This window comes from Onychomys torridus, chromosome 17 (genome assembly GCF_903995425.1).
Source record: "Onychomys torridus chromosome 17, mOncTor1.1, whole genome shotgun sequence".
Lineage (NCBI taxonomy): Eukaryota > Metazoa > Chordata > Mammalia > Rodentia > Cricetidae > Onychomys > Onychomys torridus.
In genome coordinates, this window is record NC_050459.1 from 21,872,173 (window position 1) to 21,896,823 (window position 24,651).

General features: G+C 47.6%; 1 protein-coding gene across 1 annotated transcript; it reads right to left on the reverse strand.

Annotated features, from left to right (window-relative positions):
- Positions 1-3,943: 3,943 nt before the first annotated feature.
- Adrb3 (adrenoceptor beta 3) lies at positions 3,944-6,208 on the reverse strand. Its single transcript, XM_036166916.1, has 3 exons — positions 4,932-6,208; positions 4,462-4,530; positions 3,944-4,098 (listed from the first exon to the last, which is right to left on the reverse strand). Exons 1-2 carry the CDS (start codon positions 6,125-6,127, stop codon positions 4,491-4,493), a joined length of 1,236 nt encoding a protein of 411 aa, XP_036022809.1. The 5' UTR covers positions 6,128-6,208; the 3' UTR covers positions 3,944-4,098; positions 4,462-4,490.
- Positions 6,209-24,651: the final 18,443 nt, after the last annotated feature.

Here is a 24,651-nt window from a genome sequence, read left to right on the forward strand (position 1 = left end):
AATATGTATGTATACACATATACACATAGGTATGCAGTGAAGAAAGAGATCACGAATTTGAAGGAGACTGGGGAGTGTACGGGAGGATTTGGAAGGAGGAAAGGGAGGGGAGAAATGTAATTAAATTGTAATATCAAAAGTAAACAAAATAAAAGTCCCTGAGGAAGGACTGGCAGTTAGTGTTGCTAGGGGAGGCAGGGTAATTTTCTCCAGTGATGTAGCCACAGATAATTTACTCATGTAAATAATCTCCCACCCGGGGCTGGAGAGAAGGCTCAGAGGTTAAGAGCACTGACTGCTCTTCCAGAGGTCCTGAGTTCAATTCCCAGCACCCACATGGTGGCTCACAACCATCTGTAATGAGATCTGGCGCCCCCTTCTGGCCTGCAGTCATATATGCTGTACACATAATAAATAAATAAATCTTAAAAAAAAAAAACTTCCACCCAAGCTCGTTCAAGGAACTCATTGAAACTCAGTGAGTCACAAATCCCCCCACCCAACTCCGACAAACAAGCACTCAGAGACAAGAAGAAGGGAGAGAGTTGCTGTAGAGAAGGGGGACTGCGGGCACAGGGTGGAGGGATGAGGGAGGGCTGTGGGGGTGGAAAGGGATAAAATCCATCATATGCATGGGGGGTACTTTCAAAGAATGAAAACATTGTAAACCTCCAAATTTAATGAGAGAGATAGAGATAGAGAGAGAGAGATAGATAGAGAACAAAAACTGAGAAGGCTTAGCCCCAGACACTATGTAATTCCTGTATATATAATTTGTCATTTGTTAGCATAACATGTAAAGTGCACTTTTACTTTTTTTTTTTCCTGGCTCTGAAGCTTGTTTGACTGAAGAAATTTTGGCTACCCAACTCACTACTCTAATACACACACACACACACACACACACACACACACACACATGTATTTTTTAGACAGGGTTTTAGGTATCTGTCTTAGGCTGATCTCCTACTCACTAGGTATCAGAAGATGACTTTGAACTCCCGATCCTCCTGCCTCTAACTCCTCAGTGCTGGGATTACAGACGTGCATCACCATGTACAGTTTTTGTGGTGTTGGGAATCAAACCTGGGGTGTCAGGCAAGCTAGGCAAGCACCCTAGTAACAGAGCTACCTCCCCAGTACTAGAAAAAACTTGGGTTCCTTATCCATTTTTATCAAAGGATTGAACTAAATTATTTCTTTTCTTTTTTGAGATGATTTCTTGCTGTGAAACCAAGGCTGGGCTGGAATTTGAGACCCTTCGGAGCACTGAGATCACACACCTGTGTAATTACATGCCGGTGTCACCAAACCTAGTTGAATGAAGGTATTTATAGGAGTCTTTCAGCTTTGAAAACTGTTAAACTAGACAGCCGAACATATGTTGCATATTACCACTAGGGGGCGCCTAACATTTCTAGTGTCTGTGCAACAAGGCTAAGGTTTAAAAGGCCTGGAATGCCATCCTAACACAGGATATGGTGGTGCACATCTCTAATCTTTGGACTAGGGTGGCTGGGATGGGAAGACGATGAGTTCCAGAAGGGCTACAGAGCTAGACCCTCAAAGAGAGAAAGAGAGAGAGAGAGAGAGAGAGAGAGAGAGAGAGAGAGAGAGAGAGACACACACACACACACACACACACACACACACACACACAGACACACACACACACACACACACACACACAGATTCCAGACACCCTCGCTTCCCTTCAAAAGGGTTTATTTTCTTTGGCAGGGGTGGGTTGTGGGTGGGTGGGGGAGCGGTCTCTACTCCACAGGTTTGAAGAATTAAGTCAGTATGGAATTAGTCCAGTAACTGCCCATGAGGCCCACAGCCTATACTTACCCATCCCTGGTTAGAAGAAAAGAGTTCCAGAAAACCTTTCTCCAATTCAGCTTGTTCCTTTGCAGTTTCACCCAAGAGGTCGCCGGTTCAGCTCAGCTCCCTTTTCTTTGTCATTTCTGCCCCACACTCTCTTCTACTCCCAGACTCTTGGAGGTCAGGGCTTCTAGAACTCTCCACTTCTCACTGATCTGTCAGTCTTCACATCTTTAGGCTTATAGCCATTTGTCTTCCCCAGTTCAAGCATCCAGGCTTGTGCTTGCAAAAGCAGTTTGCCTCCCGTTCAAGGATGTAAATCTCCTTCAGCTTGACACCTGGCTGGAGAAGGGGCTAGAGAGACTGTCTCTTCAGCTGTCAGATCCACTGGTGACAATCCGCAGATGGAATCCACAGCCTGGTTCAAGTCTAAACACTCCAAAGGAGGCCGAGAGCTGACACATGGGTATGTGTCCAGCAAGACCCAAGCGGTATGAGCTCCTGGACACTTTTCAAGGATAATTCTATAAGCCAAATACCCCTCCCCCCCAAATTACCATCTCCTTTGCCTGGGCAACCTTCCTCAGAGATGTTGGAGAAAATATCCAGAGATGCAGAGAAGAGGCCTTCTGATCCCCAGGCTCAACCAAGACTTCCTTCCTTTCAAAGGGCCATAGTTCAAAAGCAGAATCCCTGCCAAGAAACTGTCCACATTCAGACACCAGAGATCGAATACTGCATTGAGTTGGAAAGGAGAAAGTCATCTTTGGTATGCAAACATCCTGAGAAATAAGACCTGAGCTCTAGGAAGAAAGGGAGAGGCACAGACGTGGTCTGGCTCACAGGGAACACCCATATGTGGAAATGCATGTCGCTTATCCTGTGGGTAATGTGAGGTTTTGCATCTCTAGGGCCCCCAAACGCAGCCACTACCCAGCACGCTATGCCACAGGCATGCTAAACATTTGCTGATTAACTGGCTAGGCTGAAAATCAGCCTGCTCACGGTCTTTGCTCATGGAGTTAGAGAGGAGCCCACACAGTCAGTGAGCATTCTAGTAACTTCCATAGGACTTTTTTTTTCCCCATGAGAAACCTGTCAGATAAGAATTATAAAAACTGAAATGAGGAAAAAAATAGTATGAACAGATAGTTGTAATTCCAGTTCTGCTTCTAGAGGATAAGAATTGCTTCAACCCAGGAAGGAAGTGGAAAGATAGAGGATACGGAAACATGTACTTGTGTACATATATTGTATACACATCTATTAATATAACATAGGACATATTGCTCCTTCCCAAACCGGTGCTCTGTACTTCTAGATACACAAAGCACAGAAACAGAGTATTTGCTTGTGTCAACGAGCCCTTACTAACCCACACTAGTTTGTGGTATGGGAGTGTCCTGGTCCTGGACGCAGTGAGCCCCCTCATCTAGTAAAACAGATGAATCATGCGTGACTACATTACTTCTTGCAACTAGATCCCCAGGAGTTTCAGAAAGGGTAGGGAGGAGAGAGAATCAAAGACTTGACAGTCCCATTTACACAGACAGACTTTTGGGTTTTGTCTGATGAGGATTAGGAAGAAAGGGGTGAGGATTACTCCTGATTTATAGCCCCTGACAAAAGGCAGCTCTGAGCAGGGAAGCCAGCAAGCAGATTATGAAAAGAAAACAAATGGAGAGAAGAGAGAGCGAAGGACAAACTACATCCAGTAATATTTATTAATTTGATTTTAAATGGAAAAGGGACCCATTCCAGTGGTTCATCTTCCTATGAACCCTGGCTTTCCCACAAACCTTGACGTCCTGACTATGAGGTAGATCAGAGCTGTTTTGTGCCATTTGTGAGAGATGGTCTAAGATGGTGCTTACAGAGCCATAGTGAGGAGCCAGGGACAAAAATCTCAAACTGTTGTTTTGTCTGGCTTCCTGCCCTCAAACTAACCAGAGACACAGAGCCTAGAAAACCAGAAGCCGCTTCGTGGGGTCAGGGAAGCAGAAAGGAGGTAGGTAGGTAGGTAGGTAGGGGTGCTTTCTGCGCCCAAAGCACACAGCACACACACAAGCAGGGTGATGGGCATCCCTTCAAAGTCATAGAGCTTCTTCGGGGCCGCGGGGCACAGGTGGCTTGACATCTCAGCTGCTGAGGTAGTGGTGTGAAGTTCAAGGTGGGTCTTAGAAAAGTGAGGCCCATTTGGCAAGAGTTCCCCTTCACATCTCGAAGTCTCTTCAGCAGGCTCTCAAGAGCTGGTTTTCTGCACGGGGACTCACTCTGAGTAGAAATTAGAGGTTTTATCAAAATTCTGCATCCATAGAGTCGTTTCTTGTTTTCCTGGCAAAAACAAAACAAAACAACCCCCACCCCCACCCCACCCTGACAAAACCAAAACCAAAAAACTCCCAGAAGTCCTGCAAAATGGAGATATTTCTTGGGGTAACTGGTCAAGGCGTCTGGAACCAAGCACCGGAGGCAAGCGGGCAGTGGCTCAGGAACCCTGCAAAGCATTTTTACTTTCCAAAGGCATAGGGACCATCCAGCACCCCTCCTGAAATCCCACCCCATAGCTCCAACCCTGTCCCTGAGGCGCGCAGGGAGATGTGGTGGGGTGGGGGTGCAGCTCAAATTTCAACTCACAGGTTTCTGGCTGGCTCTCGGGGGGTCCTTCATGTGGGGAATGGCCGCTCACCTTCATAGCCATCAAACCTTTGAGAGAAACTAGAACTGAGGTCCAGGGGTTGGGAACGCCACTATTCTCTAAGGAAGTCCTAGCCAGGTGTAGAGATGGCTAGAACCCGGGAATCTGAAGAATGTAACTAGAAAACCCAAACCAGAGGCGACCAGAGAGGTCAGAAACCTGCTGTCAGAGCAGCAATTGCTTGTGGGGCTCACCTGGTCTTAGGGTGAGCAACCAGTCCGCCCCTTTGCCTCAGCCCCAGGGATGGGATCCGAGAAAGGGAAGGACCCTAGATTGCATTTTAGTTCTTACTCATGTCCTCTCTAGGTAAAAGGCCCTTCCACCCCCGCCCTCAACCCCCAAACTCAAAAGCGGAGACAGAAGGTGTCCCCACCCGCAGCCCCCCGGTTCTCTGCCTGTGTCCCCCTACCTGTTGAGCGGCCGGCTCTGCCTGGATTCGGCTGAGCTGGCTCCAGCCGCTGTGGCTCCCGTGGCGGGACTGGCTGGGAAGGGGACCGCGCGTGGCTCCTCCGGCCCGCGGCCGCCGCAGCCGCACAGCAGACGGCGGAAAGCGTCGCGGAAGTCCGGGCTGCGGCAGTAGATGAGCGGGTTGAAGGCGGAGTTGGCATAGCCCAGCCAGTTGAGGGCGATGAAAACCCCGCTGGGAACTAGAGAGGGCCCCGCGAGGGCGCGCAGCACGTTCGCCAGGAAGAAGGGCAGCCAGCACAGAGTGAAGATGCCCATGATGAGACCCAAGGTGCGCAGGGCGCGGTGCTCCCGGAGCGGCAGGAGGCGCGCGGGCCGCCGGCCGCACGAGGGCACTCCATCCGGGGCCGCGCCTGTCCCGCGGGGGCCAGGGGACGGAGACCGCGATGGAGCCTGCGGAGACTCCTCGGGCGGGAAGCGGCCCAGCTCCCGGCGCAGCAAACGCCGTTGGCGCTTCGCCACGACGAACACTCGCGCGTAGACGAAGAGCATCACCAGGAGCGGAAGGTAGAAGGAGACGGAGGAGGAGAGCAGCGCGTAGGGCATGTTGGAGGCGAAGGAACAGCAGCGCGGGTTGGAGTGACACTCCTGCGCCTCGGCGTCCGCCCCCACGCGCCACCACTGGCTCATGATGGGCGCAAAGGACACGGTGGCGGACACGATCCACACCAGGACCACCGCCGCCCGGGCTCGCCGCTTGGTAACCAGCGTGCCGTAACGCAGAGGGTTGGTGACAGCCAGGTAGCGGTCCACAGCCAGGGCGCACAGGGTCTCGATGCTGGCGGTTACACAGAGCACGTCCACCGACGTCCACAGCTCGCACCCAGTTGCGCCCAAGGGCCAATGGCCAGTCAGCGCCAACGTGGCCCCCGGTGGCATTACGAGGAGTCCCACTACCAAGTCAGCCGTGGCCAGCGAAGTCACGAACACGTTGGTTATGGTCTGGAGTCTCGGCGTGCGGGCTATGGCTACGATTACCAGCAGGTTGCCTCCCACCGTGGCTAGCGCCAACAACGTCCCAGCCAATGCCGCTGCCCATGGCACCCCTGGCAACCCACTCGTGTTGGCTGCACTGGGGTCCAGTGTGGGGGCATCTGACCACAAAGCCATAGAGCCGTTCTTGTTTGGCCACAGAGTCATTTTGTGTCTCGCTCGGGGTGGGAGAGTTTCCCCTGACCCCCTGGCTCAGGGAAGGGGAAGGTAGGACTTGGGAGCGACTCCTCCAGCCTGGGCCATCTTCCCTAGTTGCAGGGGTAAGTCTGTCAGCTTCCCTCCATCTCACCCCCCACACCCTAGATCCCAGGAGGAGTGGCTGCTTTTTAAAGGCACAGCGTCTAATAGTCGGGAGCTGAGAGGCCTCTGGTGGGAATTGGAGGGTAGAGAGGGAGGTCCTGCGGTCCTGCCATGGCATTCCCTCAGCACCGGTTTCCTGGAGCTTGGCAGCTCTTTCCTGGCAGGACCTGCAGCAACCCCGCAAAGGAAAGCGGAACCTCCCACCCTACCCTTTGCCCAACAAAGAAGGGGACCCTCTCCCAAGACAACAAAAAACATCCAAGGTAGCCCCTCTTCTACCTGGATGCCCATAAGGTATCCTCTTTGAGATAGGATCTCCATATATTGCTCAGAATGGTCCAGACCTCCAGATCCTTCTGCCTCAGCCTCCCCAGTGCTAGGATTACAATCCTGAGTGCCACCACTCCCAACTCTAAGGTCTGGTCTGTGAAGCAACAGCAAGTGGATGGTGTCCTTTTGCCTCCCAGTGGATGAGGTCTGTCCCCCGTCGTCTCTTCCCTCAGTTTTACTCACCCTCTGTTCCTGTCCGCTTTTTTAGTTCTTTTTTTCTTCTCGTCAGTTCCTGGAACATTACCTTGTTTCAGGAGTCACTTTCCTTTCTTTGACTTGGCTTCATGGAGCTTGGGGTGTTGAGGGCTTCCGGTTTCCACCTCCCTCCTGCACCGCCCCTTCCATGCACCTTTCTCCTAGAAAACTTCTAGATAAGCCCCCCTCATGTTCTGTAATAGTAATAAAGACACACCAAAAATGAAGACCGAGGGCTGAAGGTGTAGCTCAGGGGTAGAGTGCATACTTAGCTTGCCTGAGGCTCAGCATTGAAAGGAAGAGATAGAAGGGGGAGGGGAGAGGGAGGCGGGGAGAGAGTGACAGAGAGACAGACAGACTGGGTTTGAGCTAAAATTTGTCTAGTGTTCTCAACCTGTGGGTCACAACCCCCACAGGGGCTGCATAGCAGATATCCTACACATTGGATATCTTGCATATGAGATATTTACATTCTGATTCATTACAGTAGCAAAATTATAGTTATGAAGTAGCAACACAGTAATTTCATGGTTGGGGGGTCCCCACAACTTGAGGAACTGTGTTAAAGGGTCACAACATGAGGAAGGTTGAGAACCACTGAGCACCACCCTCAGTTCTCAAAAAAAAAAATTATTTTTTGTCACCTTTCCCATGGCAATGAGTTTTCATCAACTTCTTGGAGATTTATTCCTAAGTAACTGTAATTGAGGGATTCCTTTGTGTGCACATGACTGTGTGGGTGCACCACATCATGTTCCTCTACCATTTTCCACTTTATTACCTTGAGGCAGGGTCTCTCACTCAGCCAGGGCGCTCTTGTTTTGGCTAGGATGGCCGATCCTGAGCGTTTGAGATTCACCTGTCTCTGCTTCCCAAGGCTGGGGTTGTGGGCACGTGCAGCCATGCTCAACTCTTTCCTTGGGTGCTGGGGATTTGAACTCAGGTCCTCAGGCTTGCAGAGCAAACCCTCTTACCTACTGAGCCATCTCCCTAGGTCCTTACATGGTTTTGCTGGAATGTGTAGAAGGGTAAGCGTGGTATTTAATGCCTCTAAAGTCTCTTATGCTGTACTTTCCCTAACTGAAGACCAGCGCCTCCCATTCTCTCCTCTCACCCAGACTTACAGGGCCTAACTCTGCCTTCCAGACTCCCAGTCTTTAAAAGGGTCCCTTCCAGACTGGGGATGAAAGGCTTAGAAATAAGCTTCTGGGGGTTAGGGAGATGGCTCCCTCAGTGAAGGGCTTGCCTTGCAAACAGAAGGACCTGAGTTTGACGATTCCCAGGACCCATGAGTAGAGAAATCTGGAGTGATGGCCTGCTCAAGTAATCCCAGAGTTGGCCTATCAAGACTGGAAACAATGGGACAAAAGAGAAAAAAAAAAAAATACAGTGGAAAATGCCTCCAGGGTGACCCCCTGGCGTGTTCTTTTGAGCAGCTCTATATTTCAAAAGCACACTGTATAGTCACTGGTCTAGGCAATCCCTCTGGGAGGCTGAACCAGGGGCTGGGAGTCAGAATGGTTGGAAGGGGACGAAAGAACCTAAAATTATCCCTGAGGAAAAAGGACCAGCTGGGCTCCCAGGAACCCAGCAGCTCACTCACCCATGAGCAGGACTGTCAGGGGCTCTCAAGCAAATGCTTTCCCTGTCGCATGGAGTAACCCATGCAGCCTTCCTAGCTCCCCTCTGCTGCCCCTGGCCCTGCCCCAGCTTGCCACGGTGGTGCAGGCTGCATTTGGCTGTGGCTTCTTGCTGATCATCAGGGTGATTGCACCCAAGTCGTGTTTTGCAACACCCCAGAGCGCTGCCAGTTATCACAAAGGGGTGTCATAAGATTCTCCACGGGCAATCTCTAAAACAAATACACGCCATTTGGCAATTTCTTTCTTTCTTTTTTTGTTTTCTTCAAGACATCAGAGTAGGTTGGGGAATGAGAGTTGTCCTAAGACATACTCAAAGGCTGTCATTGCTTTAGTGAATGACCTTGCTCTATGAAGAAAGCATGCAAAATATTTACACTTATTTTGTTGTTGTTTTTTGCTTTTCAAGTCAGGGTTTCTCTGTAGCTTTGGAGCCTGTCCTAGACTAGCTCTGTAGCCCAGGCTGGCCTCGAACTCACAGAGATCCACCTGCCTCTGCCTCCCGAGTGCTGGGATTATAGGCGTGCGCCACTGCCACCCAGCAAAAGATGCCCATTTTCAGTGTGAATGGATATAATACACAAAACTAGTTGTCTACTAATGGATGCCCGATTTACATCCTGTCTTTATTAATAGGTGATATTACAGTGTATAATTAGTACCCTGGTCCTTTCATATCTGTGTAAATGTATTTGTAGACTTTTCTATAAACAGAACTGTTATATATAAATAAGGCATACACATTTGTAGTTTTGGAAATGATTGCTACATTTCTCTCCCCCGACAATATGTCTGTTTCCACCCTCACTATCACTTTTGGTGGCCAGCTGGGGGTTGCAAGCCAGTGGCCTGCTGCTCTGGAAGCCATCCTAATGGATGGGCCTTGGGGAATTAGCATTGCCTGTTCTGTAGAGGTCGTCCAACTCTGGATAGACACATACATTGCCCAGAGAAAGAGAGCATTGCTCAGGCCCTCAGTCCCCATGACCTTTGTTTTATGCCCTTGGAAGCAATCAGTGAGTGTGGGCCCCTAAGATGCTGAGGGTGGACCACTAGGTCTCTGGCTATGTTTTAGAAGCTCCAAGGATGTGGGTTCTATCTGGAAGAAGAGCAGTCTGTGGTGAGCGGAGCCGGCAGAGGCAGCAGCCACTTGATGAACAGAAGTTCTAAGAGCAGGGGGTTTGCCCCTCCTGGAGAGCAGGAGCTGTGGTCCCATGAACATCAAGACTGGGTGCTTGTTTACATGTCACAGCAGGAAGAAATCAGGGAGGGCTTGTGTGACTGTGGCCTTGTATCTTGTCTGAAACCACATGTGTTAGAGGTGGGTGTCTATAGTACATATATGTATGTTTTCTATTTTGGATGCTGGCGATTGAACCCAAGGCCTCATTCCCATTAACTAACTCTAAGATCTAACTCTAAGATCTGCTTCTAGCCACAAAGAAGTGTCTACATTCTACCAGTCATAATCTACCCATTTTGTTTTAAGGTTCTTGGAAGCAGATGGGTGTGGTGGATTGTAATTCTTCCACTTGGGAGGCTAAAGCAAGAAGATCCTAAGTTGTAGGCTAGCCTGGGTTACGTATGTAGTGATACTCTGTCTCAACACAAAAGTAGATGAAGAGGTTCTTGGATGCAGGCAAGACTGAGTGGCCATCTCCTCCTCCCTTTAGTTACCATTCTCCTCTATATCCTTCAGTGACTACTTACTTATTATTATTTTTTTTGAGACAGGGTTTCTCTGTGTAGTTTTGGTGCCTGTCCTGGAGCTCACCCTGTAGACCAGGCTGGCCTCAAACTCACAGAGATCCACCTACCTCTGCCTCCCGAGCGCTGGGATTAAAGGCGTGCGCCACCACTGCCCAGCTGTGACTACTCATTTTTAGGGATCTGATGAACGAACACGTGGCTTCTGAATGGTGGTTTTTGTGTTTATTGTTTCTCATTCTGTAACAGTCTAAGGGCTTAGGAACAGAAGTGGTTTATGAACAACAGCTAGGGCCTAGGGATATAACGTTCACAGAGGTCCGGGTTCCATCTATTTCATAAACCAGAAATGGCAGCACATACCTGCAATCCCAGAGTCCAGAGGTCAGATGCTTAGGGTGTTCTTGGCAACACACCATGTTTGATGCCAGTCTCAGATACTTGAGGCTTAATATTAAAAAAAAAAAAAGTTCTCTAAATAGTTTTCCTTCCCCCTCTTTTTTTACCAGTGCTGGAGACTCACACATGCTAGGCAAGCCTTCTACCACTGGGCTATATCCCCAGTCTTCATTTTCCTTTTTAGTTTTTACACAGGGTCTCATGAAGCAGCCGAGGTTGGCCTTGCAGTCACCTTATACCTTAGGCTGGCCCTGAAATGGCAATCTTCCTGACAAGGTCTCATCAGTCGCCGAGATTACAGGTTATCACACTTGGCTCTAAAACAGGTATTAAAGATCAGATTCAATACCAACACCTTACAGAGTTAAATGCAGAGGCCCAAGGAAGAAACCCAGGCACACTCACAATCCCATGCAGAGGCCAGCTCCTAACAGATCCACATACAGAGCGGGAGCAGGCTCTTTTGCTGGAGTAACTGGTCCTCGTTCCCAGCCAGACTGTCCCAGTCATACCTTCTGCTCTGTCCTGTATGGGTCCAGTGGATTACCATCTCCCCTGAGTCAGGGAGGTGAACCAACACTATGAAGAATCCCTAAGAGAAGACGTTTTGTGTCCTTTATCACATGGCAAAGCCAACTCTGTACACATCTGCATGAAGGAGAGGCAGAGAAAAGGTCTCTATTCTTAGGAAACAAAAGGTACATGTTCAAGAGATGGCCTGGGACCAGGACTTTCTATTATAAGGGAAATGGGTTGATGGAGTTTTCTACCAGTGCTTTATGTTTTATTTTTGATTTAACTTAATTTTTGCATGCTGGGGATGGGCCCAGAGACTTAACGAGCATGCTAAGTAGGAGGCCCATTGCCAAGCTACATCTCAGCTCTGTTTCTTCTCTTTTAGGTCCTGTTCATCGGAGGAAGAAGGGACCAAGAGTTGGCCCTTGTAGGCATGGAGAGATGGCTCAGTGGTTAAAAGCACTTGCTCCTCTTCCAAAGGACCCGAGTTCAATTCCCAGCACCCACGCCAGTTAGTTCACAGCTGCAAGCAGTTTCAGCTCCAGAGGACCCAATATCTTCATCCGGCCTCCATGCGCAGACACACACAAATAATAAAATAAAAATGAACTGGCCCTTCAATTCCTGAATGGGAAGACAAATCCTCGCTTTTATCACTGAAGAATCACCAAACCCAACAACTATCAGAGAAGTTTCCCCTAAAACCTGGAAATGGTCTACAGCCCAGACAGGACTCTTTAGGTCGCTGTCCAGGAAGGAAGGAGGGAACCAAACCAGCGTGGGAGAAGAACTTATAGAGAGATGCCAGTCTCCTATAGAGGAATGTTTCATCACCTTTCCAGCTGTGGCTTAGCTTGTGGGAAGAGAAGACAGCGAGGAGAGGGCAGATCAGCCATGATACTTGGGCCTTTTGTCCCATACCTCCCTCTTTGAGGGAAGGCTCAAACAAGGGCAGAATCTCTCTGGTTGGAGGCTGGAAGCGCGGAAGGAAGCAGCTTGGCTGCACCATGCCTAATAGACTGCATCTCCTTCTCCACCCACGGAGACAGTGTTAGGGGAAGGTGGTGGCCTGAGCTTAGAGGGGCAGAGGGCAAATAATGGGGAAGATCACTCCTCCAGATAAGGCAGGGTGAACCTTCCTGGGGAACAAAGGCTCATCAGGGAAGATGCCCAACATCCAGATTGCCAGCAGGAGATGCTGGGGCAGAGGGAGAAAGACATGTTTCCCGGTTTTCAAAGAAGCCATGGGGAGGGAGGGAGAAGTGTCACCTTTCCCCCCCTCAAGAAGAGACAGGGCATCCTGCTTTCTAGTTGAGAGAGGACACCCTTCTCTTCTGGAAATAAACAGAAAATGGAAGGAAGATGGATTTCCTTAGGTCATCCAGCCTGATCAATACAAGAAGAACTTTCTGGTGTGGGTGTGGCCACCTGGACTTCCAGCTTCCTGTCACCTTCATACACTGTCCCCAGGCACCTACCTGTCGGGTATAGTTTCATTAGGATAAGGAGGTAGATGAACAGGACCCAGCGCCTGCCCCTCACAAGAGGAGCGGGCTTTTACTTTGTTCTCCTAAAGGAGTCCCACTTGTCTTGGTGGTCATCTTTGGGAAGGGTGGCTTTGTCCTGTGGTAGAGAAGGGAGGAAAGTATGTCTAGGAGTCATCAAGGTGACATATTTGAGGAGACCTGCTGTGATAGTTTGAGTGTAATTGGCTCCCATAAGCCCACAGGGAGTGGCACTATTAGGAGGTGTGGCCTTGTTGGAAGAAGTGCATCACTGTGGAGGTGGGCTTTGAGGTATGTGTATGCCCAAGGCACGCCCAGTGTCTCAGACCACTCCCCGTTGCCTGTGAGATCAAGATGTAGCTCCTTCTCCATTCTCAGCTCCTTCTCCAGCACCATGTCTGCCTGCACGCCACCGTGTCCTGCATGATGACAATGGACTAAACCTCTGAAACTGTAAGCCACTCCAATTAAATGTTTTTCCGTTATAAGCGTTGCCATGGTCATGGTGTCCGTGCACAGCAATAGAGACCCTGACTGAGACACATGCTGTGCCTTGACCCAGTACTTCATGAACAGATAGGCTTTCCCCCTTGTAGCAACAGTCCATTTAACCTCTGTTTCCCCCACCATGGATGTCAAGCAAAAAAGAGATGGCACTAACAATAGTCACATACCCTGCCTCTCTTCCAGTCAAGCTTGTCCCCACTGTCTCTAGGAAACATGGCTTCATGGCTGCGCCGTAAGCTATTGGCAGCAGAAGGCAGAGAGTGTAGTGTTTTCCTTGTATAAACAGTGCTGTTCAGATTTACTGAGGGGACTGGTGCAGGGTCAAAGAAAAATGGGGTGACAGAGCCAGGGAGGAAAGCCAATTCTCGAAGGTCTGAGCCAAGAGACTTTCTCTTCTTGCTCTATGGACAGGGCTTGGGAATGTGTGCAGGGTTGGGGAGCTGGAGGCAGAAGGTGGGGTATGTAAAAGAAGTCATCAACATTAGCCTCTGCTTCCTCAGGTTTGGTTGCTCCCTGGTTCCTTGAAGGAGACAAAAGGGCAGATCCAGTAGTGAAGTGGGGCATTGAGAGTGGGAAGATGAGGAGCTTGGGTTGAAGCTCAGGGTTAGAGCTTTAGTGTTGCTGGAGCTATCTCCTGTCCCGCCCTGGCCCGCAGCCACTTGGACCCAAATAAACACAGAGATGCTTATATTATTTAAACTGTTGGGCCTAACAGCTCAGGCTTCTTGCTATCCAGTTCTTATATCTTAAATTAACCCATATTTCTATCAATCTATAAGTTGACATGTGGCTATGGCTTACTGGTACTTTTCACATCATGCTTCCTCTGTCTCTGGCTGGCGACTCCTGACCCAACCTTCCTGTTCCTGGAATTCTCTTCCCTGCTTATCCTACCTATACTATACTTCCTGCCTGGCAACACATTCACGGCATCCCCAGCACTTTAGCCAAGGGTTCACAGAGTCTGGGTTCGAGCACCGGCATCCCAAGACAAACCAAACCAAACACAAAGACTGGGAAAAGGAAGCGTAGAATTCTGAGTGGAGGCAAATCCGAGAGGACTAGGCTTCCCCAGAGATCAAGGGTGGCCTTCCTCATAGGGACAGTCGATCTGCTAGACCAGATGAGTAGTCCTGGAAATGGGGGGCGGGTGTGGAGAGGCAAAGAGATGAGCATGTAAACCATACTGGGAATGCCGATTCTGTCCTGAGACGTGGGACAGCAGGAGGCATCTCTCACTTTCTCAAGTGATTTTCTCTTTTTGCTAGCCAGACCCCATTAAAATTTTCAAATGATGTCACGGACATGGGCGACCAAGGGCTCCTGTGGCTCCCAGGAGCCCCATTACTGGCAAGCATATCAAGATGAAATGGCATTAAGAAGGAGAAAAGTCCTAGCTAGGGCTGTGTGGGCTGCCTCCATTTCCTCACCCTCTCTCAGGAAGGAGAAGGAAGAGCCACCAACCCACTGGAGTCTGTCTCATGGGTAGCAAAGTTAGGGTTTGGGGACAAGAAGGAGCCATTGTCCTAGAGAACCCAAAAGGGCTGGTGACTTTCTCTTTGGAAGGACATACATTCTGCAGAGGTGTCCAGAGAGGCAGAGAACGTCTGTGAGAATGCTCCCCCATTCAAGCACACACAGAGATAAGCACAGCTGTGCCCAGAGCACAAACACTCCCCATATAAATCCCATACCAGGGCTGGAGAGATGGCTCAGAGGTTAAGAGCGCTGTTTGCCCTTCCAAAGGTCCTGAGTTCAATTCCCAGCAACCACATGGTGGCTCACAACCATCTGTAATGAGATCTGGTGCCCTCTTCTGGCCTGTGGGGATATGTGCAGACAGAACACTGTATACATGATAAATAAATAAATCTTAAAAAAAAAAATCCCATACCAGAGGCACACACACTGACATGTGCACGCTCAGTGAAAACTCTTACAGACTCAGGATTGGGGATTTAGCTCAGTGATAGAGCACCTGTGGCCACCATTACAATCACAGCCAAGCAAACCCAAACCAAGCCCAACACAAGCACAGGTACAAGCCGACACCCCCGTGCAAAAGTCCAGAGACTGTACCCCATACAGGCATGCCTTATCCATTGAGCTGGGAATAAAATACCAAAGCTTGGGGCTGCAAAAATCTCCAACCCTGTGTGGAAGCAGAAGGAGGTCAGGGGCCAGCACACTTGGCTGCGTCTCTCAGCACTCATCTCTCAGTAGTGGTGCTGACTATACAGGACTTCAGGTCTTGAGTCTGTCATGGGAAAGTCCTTTGAAAGCATGAGAAGCAGATCCTAAATTAAATCCAGCACAAGCACTGCTTGCTCAGAGGGGACAAGTTACTAGCTGGCTCTGTTGCGTTACCATTCATCCCAAGGAAACCTTTTTTTCTTTTCTTTTTTGGTTTCTCAAGACAGGGTTTCTCTGCGTAGCCCTGGCTGTCCTGGAACTCCACAGAGGTCCATCTACCTCTGCATCCTGTGTGCTGGGATTAAAGGCTTGTGCCACCATCCACCACCATCCAGCTTCTTCTATTTTTTTTTTTTTTCAAGAGTATGGCTGAGAGCTGGGCAGTGGTGTGCACATCTTTAATCCCAGCACTCCACTCGGGAGGCAGAGGCAGGCAGATCCCTGAGTTGGAGGCCAGCCTGGTCTGTACAGCAAGTTCCAGGGCAGCCAGGGCTACATAGAGAAACCCTGTCTCAACAACAATGACGATGACATAACAAAACAGACAAACAAGAGTATGTCTGAGAGAGAAAGCCTCTAGACTGAACCATTTGTGTATTCATTCATCAGTCTGAGCAGATGGGAAGCAACTGTGAGCTGGGTGGGCATCAGGGTAGATGCTTGAGATGCTAAGAGGTACCAGACTCAAGGAGATGAAGGAAGCTATTTCCTACAGCACAAGGGCAGAGGAGAGAGTGAGCATCTATAGGGGCAAGACTCCAATGAAGGAGGAGTCACTGATTCCGTAAGTGTCACAAAGAAGGGCCTTGCAGATGAAGGTTTAATGGAGTGATAAGGCTTGAGAGAGCGCAGGAAAGATGTCACATCCCGAACAGTGGGAGTGGATGAGCAAAAGTGTGTGAGGTTACAGGAGGCTGCAGCTCCTGTAAGCTGCCTAGTGTAATACCAGCACCTTGGGAAGGGTACCCACTGATACTGAGTGCTCTCAGGATGCATGCCTTACCTCCATCCATTCGGTCTTCCTTACATTCAGATGCAGACACTAAGGCTCATTATGGTTCACACTCCTCTGGCTTGGAGGCTGGGGTTGGCTCACACGGATAAAATGCTTGTTGTGCAAGCGTGAGGACCAGACTTTGGATCCTCAACACCCATGCAAACACAACGCTGGTGCAGCAGCTTTCCTGTGATCCCAGTGCTAGGGAGGTGGAGACAGGGAATCTGCAGAGCAAGCTGGCTAACTAGACTAGTGAAACTGTTGAGCTCTGGATTCAAGTGAGAGACCCTGTCTCAGTATGTAAGGTGCAAAGCAATTCAGGAAGATATCCGACATCAGTTTGGTCTCCACATGCATGTACATGTGTGTGTATCTACATAGATTGAACATACATACATACATGTATATATAGCATGCATGCATATACACACCCAAATCACCAAATGTAATGTCTTTCCTCAGGTTTTTCTTTCTCTCTCTGTTCTTGTCTTATCTCTCTCTCCTTTTTTGTTTTTGTTTTGTGTTTGTTTTTCAAGACAGGGTTTCTCTGTGTAGCTTTGCGCCTTTTCCTGGAACTCACTTGGTAGCCCAGGCTGGCCTCAAACTCACAGAGATCCGCCTGGCTCTGCCTCCCAAGTGCTGGGATTAAAGGCGTGCACCACCACCGCCCGCCAGTAGGTTACATTTTTGGATAAAAGATTTTACAAGGACTCTTCCTGAGAAGAGTTTGCCTAGAGGTAAAAACCCATGAGGACCTTAGATGATTTGGGAGAACAATGGAGAAATGTTCTTGTCCAGCCAACTGTGTGTTATATTTGGAGTAATGGGCCTTTTGATAAAGGAAGCCTTTTTGGGTTGATGTCCTGTATGGTAAGCATAAGCTGAGGTGCAGTTAATTGGCCCAGGTCCCTGAATGGAGCTTTGAGGCAAGGACCATTTTTTGGTAAATGAAGGCATCACACTGAAAGCTGGGAGTCCTGAGAGCTGACCAGTCACAGCTGTGATTTCAGTATAGGTTGAAGTAATAGACCCTCTGCAGAGTGGAGTGGAGCTTTGGTAGGGTCAGAAGGGTTCTTCAGATAAACAGAAACAGTAGAAGAAATATGGTAAATACACAGTAATGGATTGATGATATAGTAATAAAAAGAATGCATAAACAATGGTACATATAAATAGTGTAATTGTATACTATATATGGCATAGGGAGGAAGGGGGAGAGAGAGACATACACACAGAGATTTATAATAAGAATTGGCTGTTATAATTATGGAGGCCAAGAAGTCTTATCACCTCCCAAATTAAAGCTAATGTGGTATAATTCAGACTGAGTCTGAAGATCCCCAGAACCAGGAGATCCAATATATGAGGTCAGCTCAAGCAAAAATTAAACTTGATTCTTCTCTGCCTTTTTGGTTTATTTTGGCCCTCAAGAGCTTAGATGATGCCCCTACCACTGCAATGATGAGGGCAGATTTTCTTCACTTCCTCTACTTATTAAATGCTCCTATCCATTGGAAACTGCCTCCTGTAGTTAGAGTTTTCCTGTCTGGCCCAGTCAGGACAAATCTCTCTTACCTGCCAGTCCCATAGTCGCTCAGACCCAACCAAGAAAGCACACAAAGACTCACATTGTTTAGAAACTGCATGGCCGATGGCAGGCTGCTTGTTATCTACTTCTTCTCTCTTAAATTAACCCATTTCTGCTTATCTATACTTTGCCACATGGCTTGTGGCTTACCAGTGTCTTTACATGTTGCTTCTCATGGCGGTGGCTGGCAGTGTTTCTCTCCCGCCTTCTACTTCCCCTCTTCTCTCTTGTCCCGCCTATACTTCCTGCCTAGCCACTGGCCAAACAGCATTTTATTTGTACAGAGCGATATCCACAACAGCCTCCCTATTCAGATGTAATGTCTTACCAGATACCTGGTGTCCTAGTTTCTTTCCTATTGCGGTGGCAAAACATGATGACCAAGGTAACTTATAAAAAAGAGTATTTAATTGGGGGGGGGGCTCATGGTTCCAGAGGGTTAGCATCCATGACCATCATAGTGGTGAGCATGGCAGCAGTAAGGCAGGCAGGCAGGGTTGCAGGGTGCTGGTACAGTAGCTGAGAGCTTACATCTGATTCACATGGCAGAGAAAGAGAGAGAGAGAGACAGAGAGACAGACAGAGACAGAAACAGTAACTGGGAATGGCATGGGCTATTGAAACTACAAAGTCCGTACCCAAGTGACACACCACACATCCCTTTCAACAAGGCCACACCACTTAACCTTTCACAAGCAGTCCCATCAACTAGGGACCAAGTATTCAAATGCACGAGCCTATGGGAGCCATTCACATTCAAACTACCACATGTGGGCATCCCTTAGCTGAGTTACGTAATAGTGACAAATGCAATTACTCACCACAACAAGCAGTCTTGCCCAGCACCCTGCTTTTGTGTGTTGAAGATTTCAAGGGGCATCTACGGCATGTCCTGATATCTCAGGGTCATGACTTTTGATTGGGATCCTTTCTATTACACGAAGCTTTAGAACCAGAAAACTGGACACTAAAATTGCATCACGGCACACTTGCAGCCATGGGAATGTTCTTAAGTCACTAGCATTTTTCCTTGAAATAATGGACATAGGGAATGATCATCAAGGGACAGAGACTTGAATAGGCACGTATCCAAAGAAAATATATAAATGGCCAACACACACATGAAGACATGTCGAATATCACCAGTTACCAGAGGAAGGGAAATCAAAATCAGACTGAGGATGACTTTATGCCTAAATTAAAAACAAAAAAATGAGTATTCACAAAAAAAGTTAAAGACTGCATTTTGCCCTGATCTCACAACCCCACTTCAAGCTGTACAACCAAGAGAAGTGGAAAGGGACCCAAGCAGAAGCCTACACACCAAACCCCCACAAAGCTTGGTGGGTGTGTACAAATGGGTTCTCAGCTCTAAAATGAATGAGCCTCTGACACATTGCTACAGCGTGGACAGATCTTGAAGACATTACGCTAGAGAAAATAAGTCAGACGTGAGTAGACAAATCTTGTGTGAGAACCCTTACATGAAGTAATCAGAATAGGCAAACTCACAGAGACAGAAAGTAGGTGAGAGTTAATCAGGGGCCGAAGGGAGAAGAGGGAAGTGTTGCCCAACCCTAGTGGGAGCAGAATTTCTATTTGGGGTCATGAAAAACATTTAAAAATAAATAGTAACAATGATTGCACAATCCTGTGTTTGTAATTAATGCCTCGGAGCTGTCCATTTAAAAATTGTCGAAACAGCCAGTGTGGTGGCAGATGCCTGCAATCCTGTCTTGGGATGTTGACGTGGGAGGGCCATGAGTTCTTGACTCGCCTGGGATACAGAGTGAGACTCTGTCTCAAAAGTTACTTGAGATAAAAATGTAAACACATAAGGAATGAAAATAAACTGGCTAAAATGAAATTATGTTTGCCACCACTAAAGACTCTTTCATGCAAGTGGTATAAAGGGGGAATGAGAAATAATGGGACAAGAAGGATTAAGTGAGGAGGGGGAGGGGAGAGGATGAGTATGGGGGAGGAATAACTACTGTAAAGAGCTTAGGTGGAAACCTGATACTGTAGAAGTTTCCTAAAATACATGTGCACTTATACACATATATGAAAAAGAGTTGAAATTGAGTTGCCCTATAATGTGGGTACAATGCCCCTCACAGAGACCATAGACCAGCAAACAAATAAAAAGCCCAGCGCCAGGAGTGGGTTTCCTGTTTTGGAATTGGTCTGTTAGGTCCTCTGGCCTCCCCAGTATTCAAGCTACTGCAATTGGTTGTCCTTCAGAACGTGACAGTAAGGCCTCATTGCTGATGATACCACATATTTGAGTCATAGAACATGTAGATATCAAGCTGGTACTAACATGGAAGCTTCATCCTATTGGCTAGATTTCATAGTGCTGGAAGGTTCAATGAATGCTACCAGCAGAGAAAAGTACTATCAATCTTACCCGGCTATGAACCCTCCAAACTACAATGATGATTGGTCAAGATATGCCCACTGCTCTAATAGAAGCATAAATGCTACAAGAATAACTTTATTAGTCAGTGGTCTCTTAAAGGTGTGGAACTAGCTGGCTGGTGGCGGTGCACACCTTTAATCCCAGCACTTGGGTGGCAGAGGCAGGAAGATCTCTGTGAGTTTGAGGCCAGCCTGGTCTACAGAGTGAGTTCCAGCTATACAGAGAAACTCTGTCTCGAAAAACAAAACAAAACAAAAAAAGGTGTAGAACTTTTAAAATGAATGAGTGTGTGTGTGTGTGTGTCTGCCTGTGTGTGTGTGTGTGTGTGTGTGTGTGTGTGTGTGTGTGTGTGTCTGTGTGTGTAGGTTGTCTGTCTGTCTGTGTATAAAGGAGACTTATTTAGATTGGATTATAGGATATGGTCTGGGTTGTTCAACTATAGCCATCTCACACTGGAGAGGTCAAGAATCCGGGAGTTTCTCAGTTCTTCAGGCTAGATGTCTCAGCAGTTCCAATCTACTACTGATGATCTAGAGGACTGCTGGATCTTCAATCTACATCAGAAGTCCAAAGAAGCTGGTTATAATATTGGTGAAGGAATTGTCTTAGTTAGAGTTTCTATCGCTGTGAAGAGGCATCATGACCAGTGCAACTCTTATAAAGGGAAACATTTAACTGGGGATCGCTTACAGTTCAGAGGTTTAGTCCATTGTCATCATAGTAGGAAGCATGGTGGCATGCAGGCAGACATGGTGCTGGAGAGGTAGCTGAAAGTTCTACATCTGGATCCTCAGGCAGCAGGAAGAAAGAGCCACTGGGACTGGCTTGAGCATTTGAAACCTCAAAGCCCACCGCCAGTGGCACACTTCCTCCAACAAGGCCACACCTCCTAATAGTGTCACTCTCTATGAGGCTAGGGGGGCCATTTTCATTCAGACCACCACAGGAATGCTGCAAGAATAGAACAGATTAACTTGCCAGTGACAGTGAGGGTAAGCAGGCCAAAAGCAGTTTTCTTCTTCTATGCCTTTTTTGGTGGGCTGCCACCAGAAGGTACTGCCCACATTTAGTGTGGGTCTTCCTGCATGTGGTGCTTTGAGGGAGAATGGCCCTCAGAGGCTCATATATTTGAATGTTTAGTCACCAGGGAGTGGAATTGCTTGAGAAGGATTAGGAGGTTTAGGAGGTAGGCCTTGTTGGAGGAAGTGGGTCACTGGGGGTGTGGGCTTTGAGGTTTCAAAAGCCCATGATAGGCCCAGTCTCTCTCTCTCTCTCTCTCTCTCTGGTTGCTTCCTGAGGATCAAGATGTAAAGCTCTCAGCTACTCCTCCAGCACCACGCCTTTCTGCTTCCCACCAAGTTGATCATGGGCTTACCCCTAAAACTGTAAGCAAGCCCTCAATTAAATGCTTCTGTCTTAGTTTCTATTGCTTCAATGAAACACCATGACCAAAAAGCAAGGAAGGGTTTATTTGGCTTACACTTCCACATTCCTGTTTATCACTGGAGGAAGTCAAGACAGGAACTCAAACAGGGCTGGATCCTGGAGGCAGGAGTTGATGCAGAGACCATGCAGGAGTGTTGCTAACTGGCTTGTTTCACACGGCTTGCTCAGCCTGGTTTCTTGTAGCATCCAGGACCACTAGCTGAGGGGTGGCACCACTCACCATGGGCTGAGCCCTCCCTCATAAATCACTAATAGAGAAAATGCCTTATAGCTGGATCTCATGGAGGCATTTCCTCAGCTGAGGCTCCTTCCTCTGATGACTCTAGCTTGTGTCAAGTTGACACACAAAACCAGCCAGCACTGCTTCCTTTTACCAGTTGCCTTGGTCATGGTGTCTCTTCAGCAATAGAACAGTAACTAAGGCACTGCTTAAAACAATTCAAGAGAATTCCTGACAGGAGTGTCTAGAAGCTTGTGTTTTAGTAGATTCCAGATGCAGTCCAACTGACAGCCAAGATTAGCTATCGCCAATCCGAACCACTTTCTGATTGAATTTAAGGCCTGACCTGCAAGATGGAACTCAAGTTTGGCGCTGCTATCAGGACCAAAATCCTGTGGGTCATAGCAGTCATAGGCCCCAGGAGAGAACCTAGTGCTATAATTTTACTAGGTGGACACAAACCATATGAAATCCCTGAACAATGAAACAGAGGGGGAAAAACCTGCGAAACTATTCCAAGGCATCTCAAGAACACTGATTGTATATTAGATAGTTTAAAAAGTTAGCACTAGGCGGGAGAGATGTGATGTCTCAATGGTTAAGTACACTGACTGTTCTTTCAGAGGAACCAGGCTCAATTCCCAGCATCCATATAGTGGCTTACAGGAGAGCAAATACCCACCTCTGGGCTCTACCTACACCAGGCACACTTATGGTGTACAGAAGTACATGCAACTAAAACACCTGTAAACAAAAAATAAAATATCATTTTTTTTTTTTTTGTGGTGGTGCTGGACACTAAACCCAATCCCTAGCATATACTAAGCATGTAGTACCACAGCGAAATCAACCACGTCCACCCTGGGTTGATTTATTAGGGGTGATGTTACTGAGTTTATAATTTCAATGGTCAACCTTTAAGTGATAGAGGTTGTCGACATATTGAATGGTAAGATCACAGATCCCATTCGAAATAATACAGAATGAAGTTGTCCATATATTGGTCATAGATGTAACTGGCTTGTTAAATAAGAAACACAGAACGGATTGCAGAGTTAAAAACCATGAGGTCAGAGCAAGAGCGGAAAACCTTACCCTTCACTGCTTCTGCTGTCCTTCCTCTCCGCAAGAGACTTACTTCTCTGCGTCCTGTCTATTTAAAAACTTTCTGTTCTCCTCTCTCATTGGTTATAAACCCAGCCACATGACCTCCTCGTCACTGCCTGTTTGTACATACCTCCAGGTCTTCTATGGTTGGTATTGAGATTAAAGGCGTGTGTCGCCATGCTGGCTGTATCCTTGAACACACAGAGATCCACCTAGCTCTGCCTCCCAAGTGCTGGGATTAAAGGCGTGCCCCACTACTGCTCGGCTTCTGCTCTGGCTTGCTCTGACCTCATGGCAACTTTATTGACATACAAATAAAATCACATTTCAATACAAATAAATTATCACTATATTTCCCCTTTTCTATTTTAATAAAAAGAAAAAAGGAAAAAGTTATAACTTATATAAGAAAAACTATATACAAAAGTACAATAACTATATATACCATATATACAAACAATAAATACCTAAACAATGTCTAGTCCATTTGTATTTGACAAATTCAGAGAAAATAATTCCATTATCTATCCTATTTTGGTAAGTCCAGAATGTACCTGATTCACTTTTTATCCTAACTTATATAGCTAACAGAACTGTCTTATAACATCTTTCAAATTTATACACTTACAGCTCTTAGTGAGTTTTTTCTGAAATCCTTAACAAAGATAATTATAACTATAACTAACTGATCTTCAACTCCCTCAGAGACCCAAGAAGGAAATAATACTACCTAATAAAAATAAAAACAAGAAGTGCATGCAAGCAGCTTCCCAAAAAAAATGTGAGTTGACAGAAACAGCCAGCTGCCTGGACAGTCACCTGAGGTTTCTCCGCAGTATTGGTCATGGGAGGAGAAATTCTATCCTCTCTGCTTTTGTGTGTGTTGGGGACAGCCCATAATAAAAAGCAAATGCAAAGTTTCCAGTATTATGTTGTTGAGACTAAATGAAAATGAAGAGGCATTTTTACTTACAGCTTTCTGTAAGAAGAGCAAGATGTGGGTGGTATGGATCCCTCCAGCCTGGATGAGCAGAAGGCAGGATTCCTTTGAAACAGAAAAAAAAGAGCAGGTACAGGATGAAAAGATGGGTGAAGGCAGCCGTAATGGTGTAACGAGAGAGGTGAACACGCAGCTTACTGTCAATATTCCTGCAAGGCTTGAAGGCTCCTAAGACAGATCTGAGCCCACCAGACATCCCTGGGCCTGACCCTCTTATGTTCACTTTGATGTTTGTTGACTACTCAACTTTCTGTAGACCAGGGGAGAGCCTGTCTGGGTTGCTATGGTTTGAATATGAAATGTGCCCCCTGAGCCAGGGTGTTAAGAACTTGGTACCTAGTTTGTTGATAGCTCAACTTTCTGTAGAGCAGTGGGGAGCCTGTCTGGGTTGCTCTGGTTTGGGTGTGAAATGTGCCCCCTGAGCCAGGGTGTTAAGAACACGGTCCCCAGCCTGTGGCACTACCAGGATGTTCTAGAACCTTGAAGAAGTGGGGACTTGTTGGAAGAAGCTGTCAGTGGGGACATACCCTTGAAGAGGACATTAGGCCCCTGGCTCCTTCATGTTCCCTTTAGCTGCCTGGCCACCACAGGGTGACTAG

Coding starts and splice junctions, on each gene's coding strand:
- Adrb3 (XM_036166916.1), bottom strand. CDS start 6,127: ATGACTCTGTGGCCAAACAAGAACGGCTCTATGGCTTTGTGGTCAGAT. Junction 4,531..4,931: donor CAGAGCCGGCCGCTCAACAG/GTAGGGGGACAC, acceptor TTTCTCTCAAAG/GTTTGATGGCTATGAAGGTG.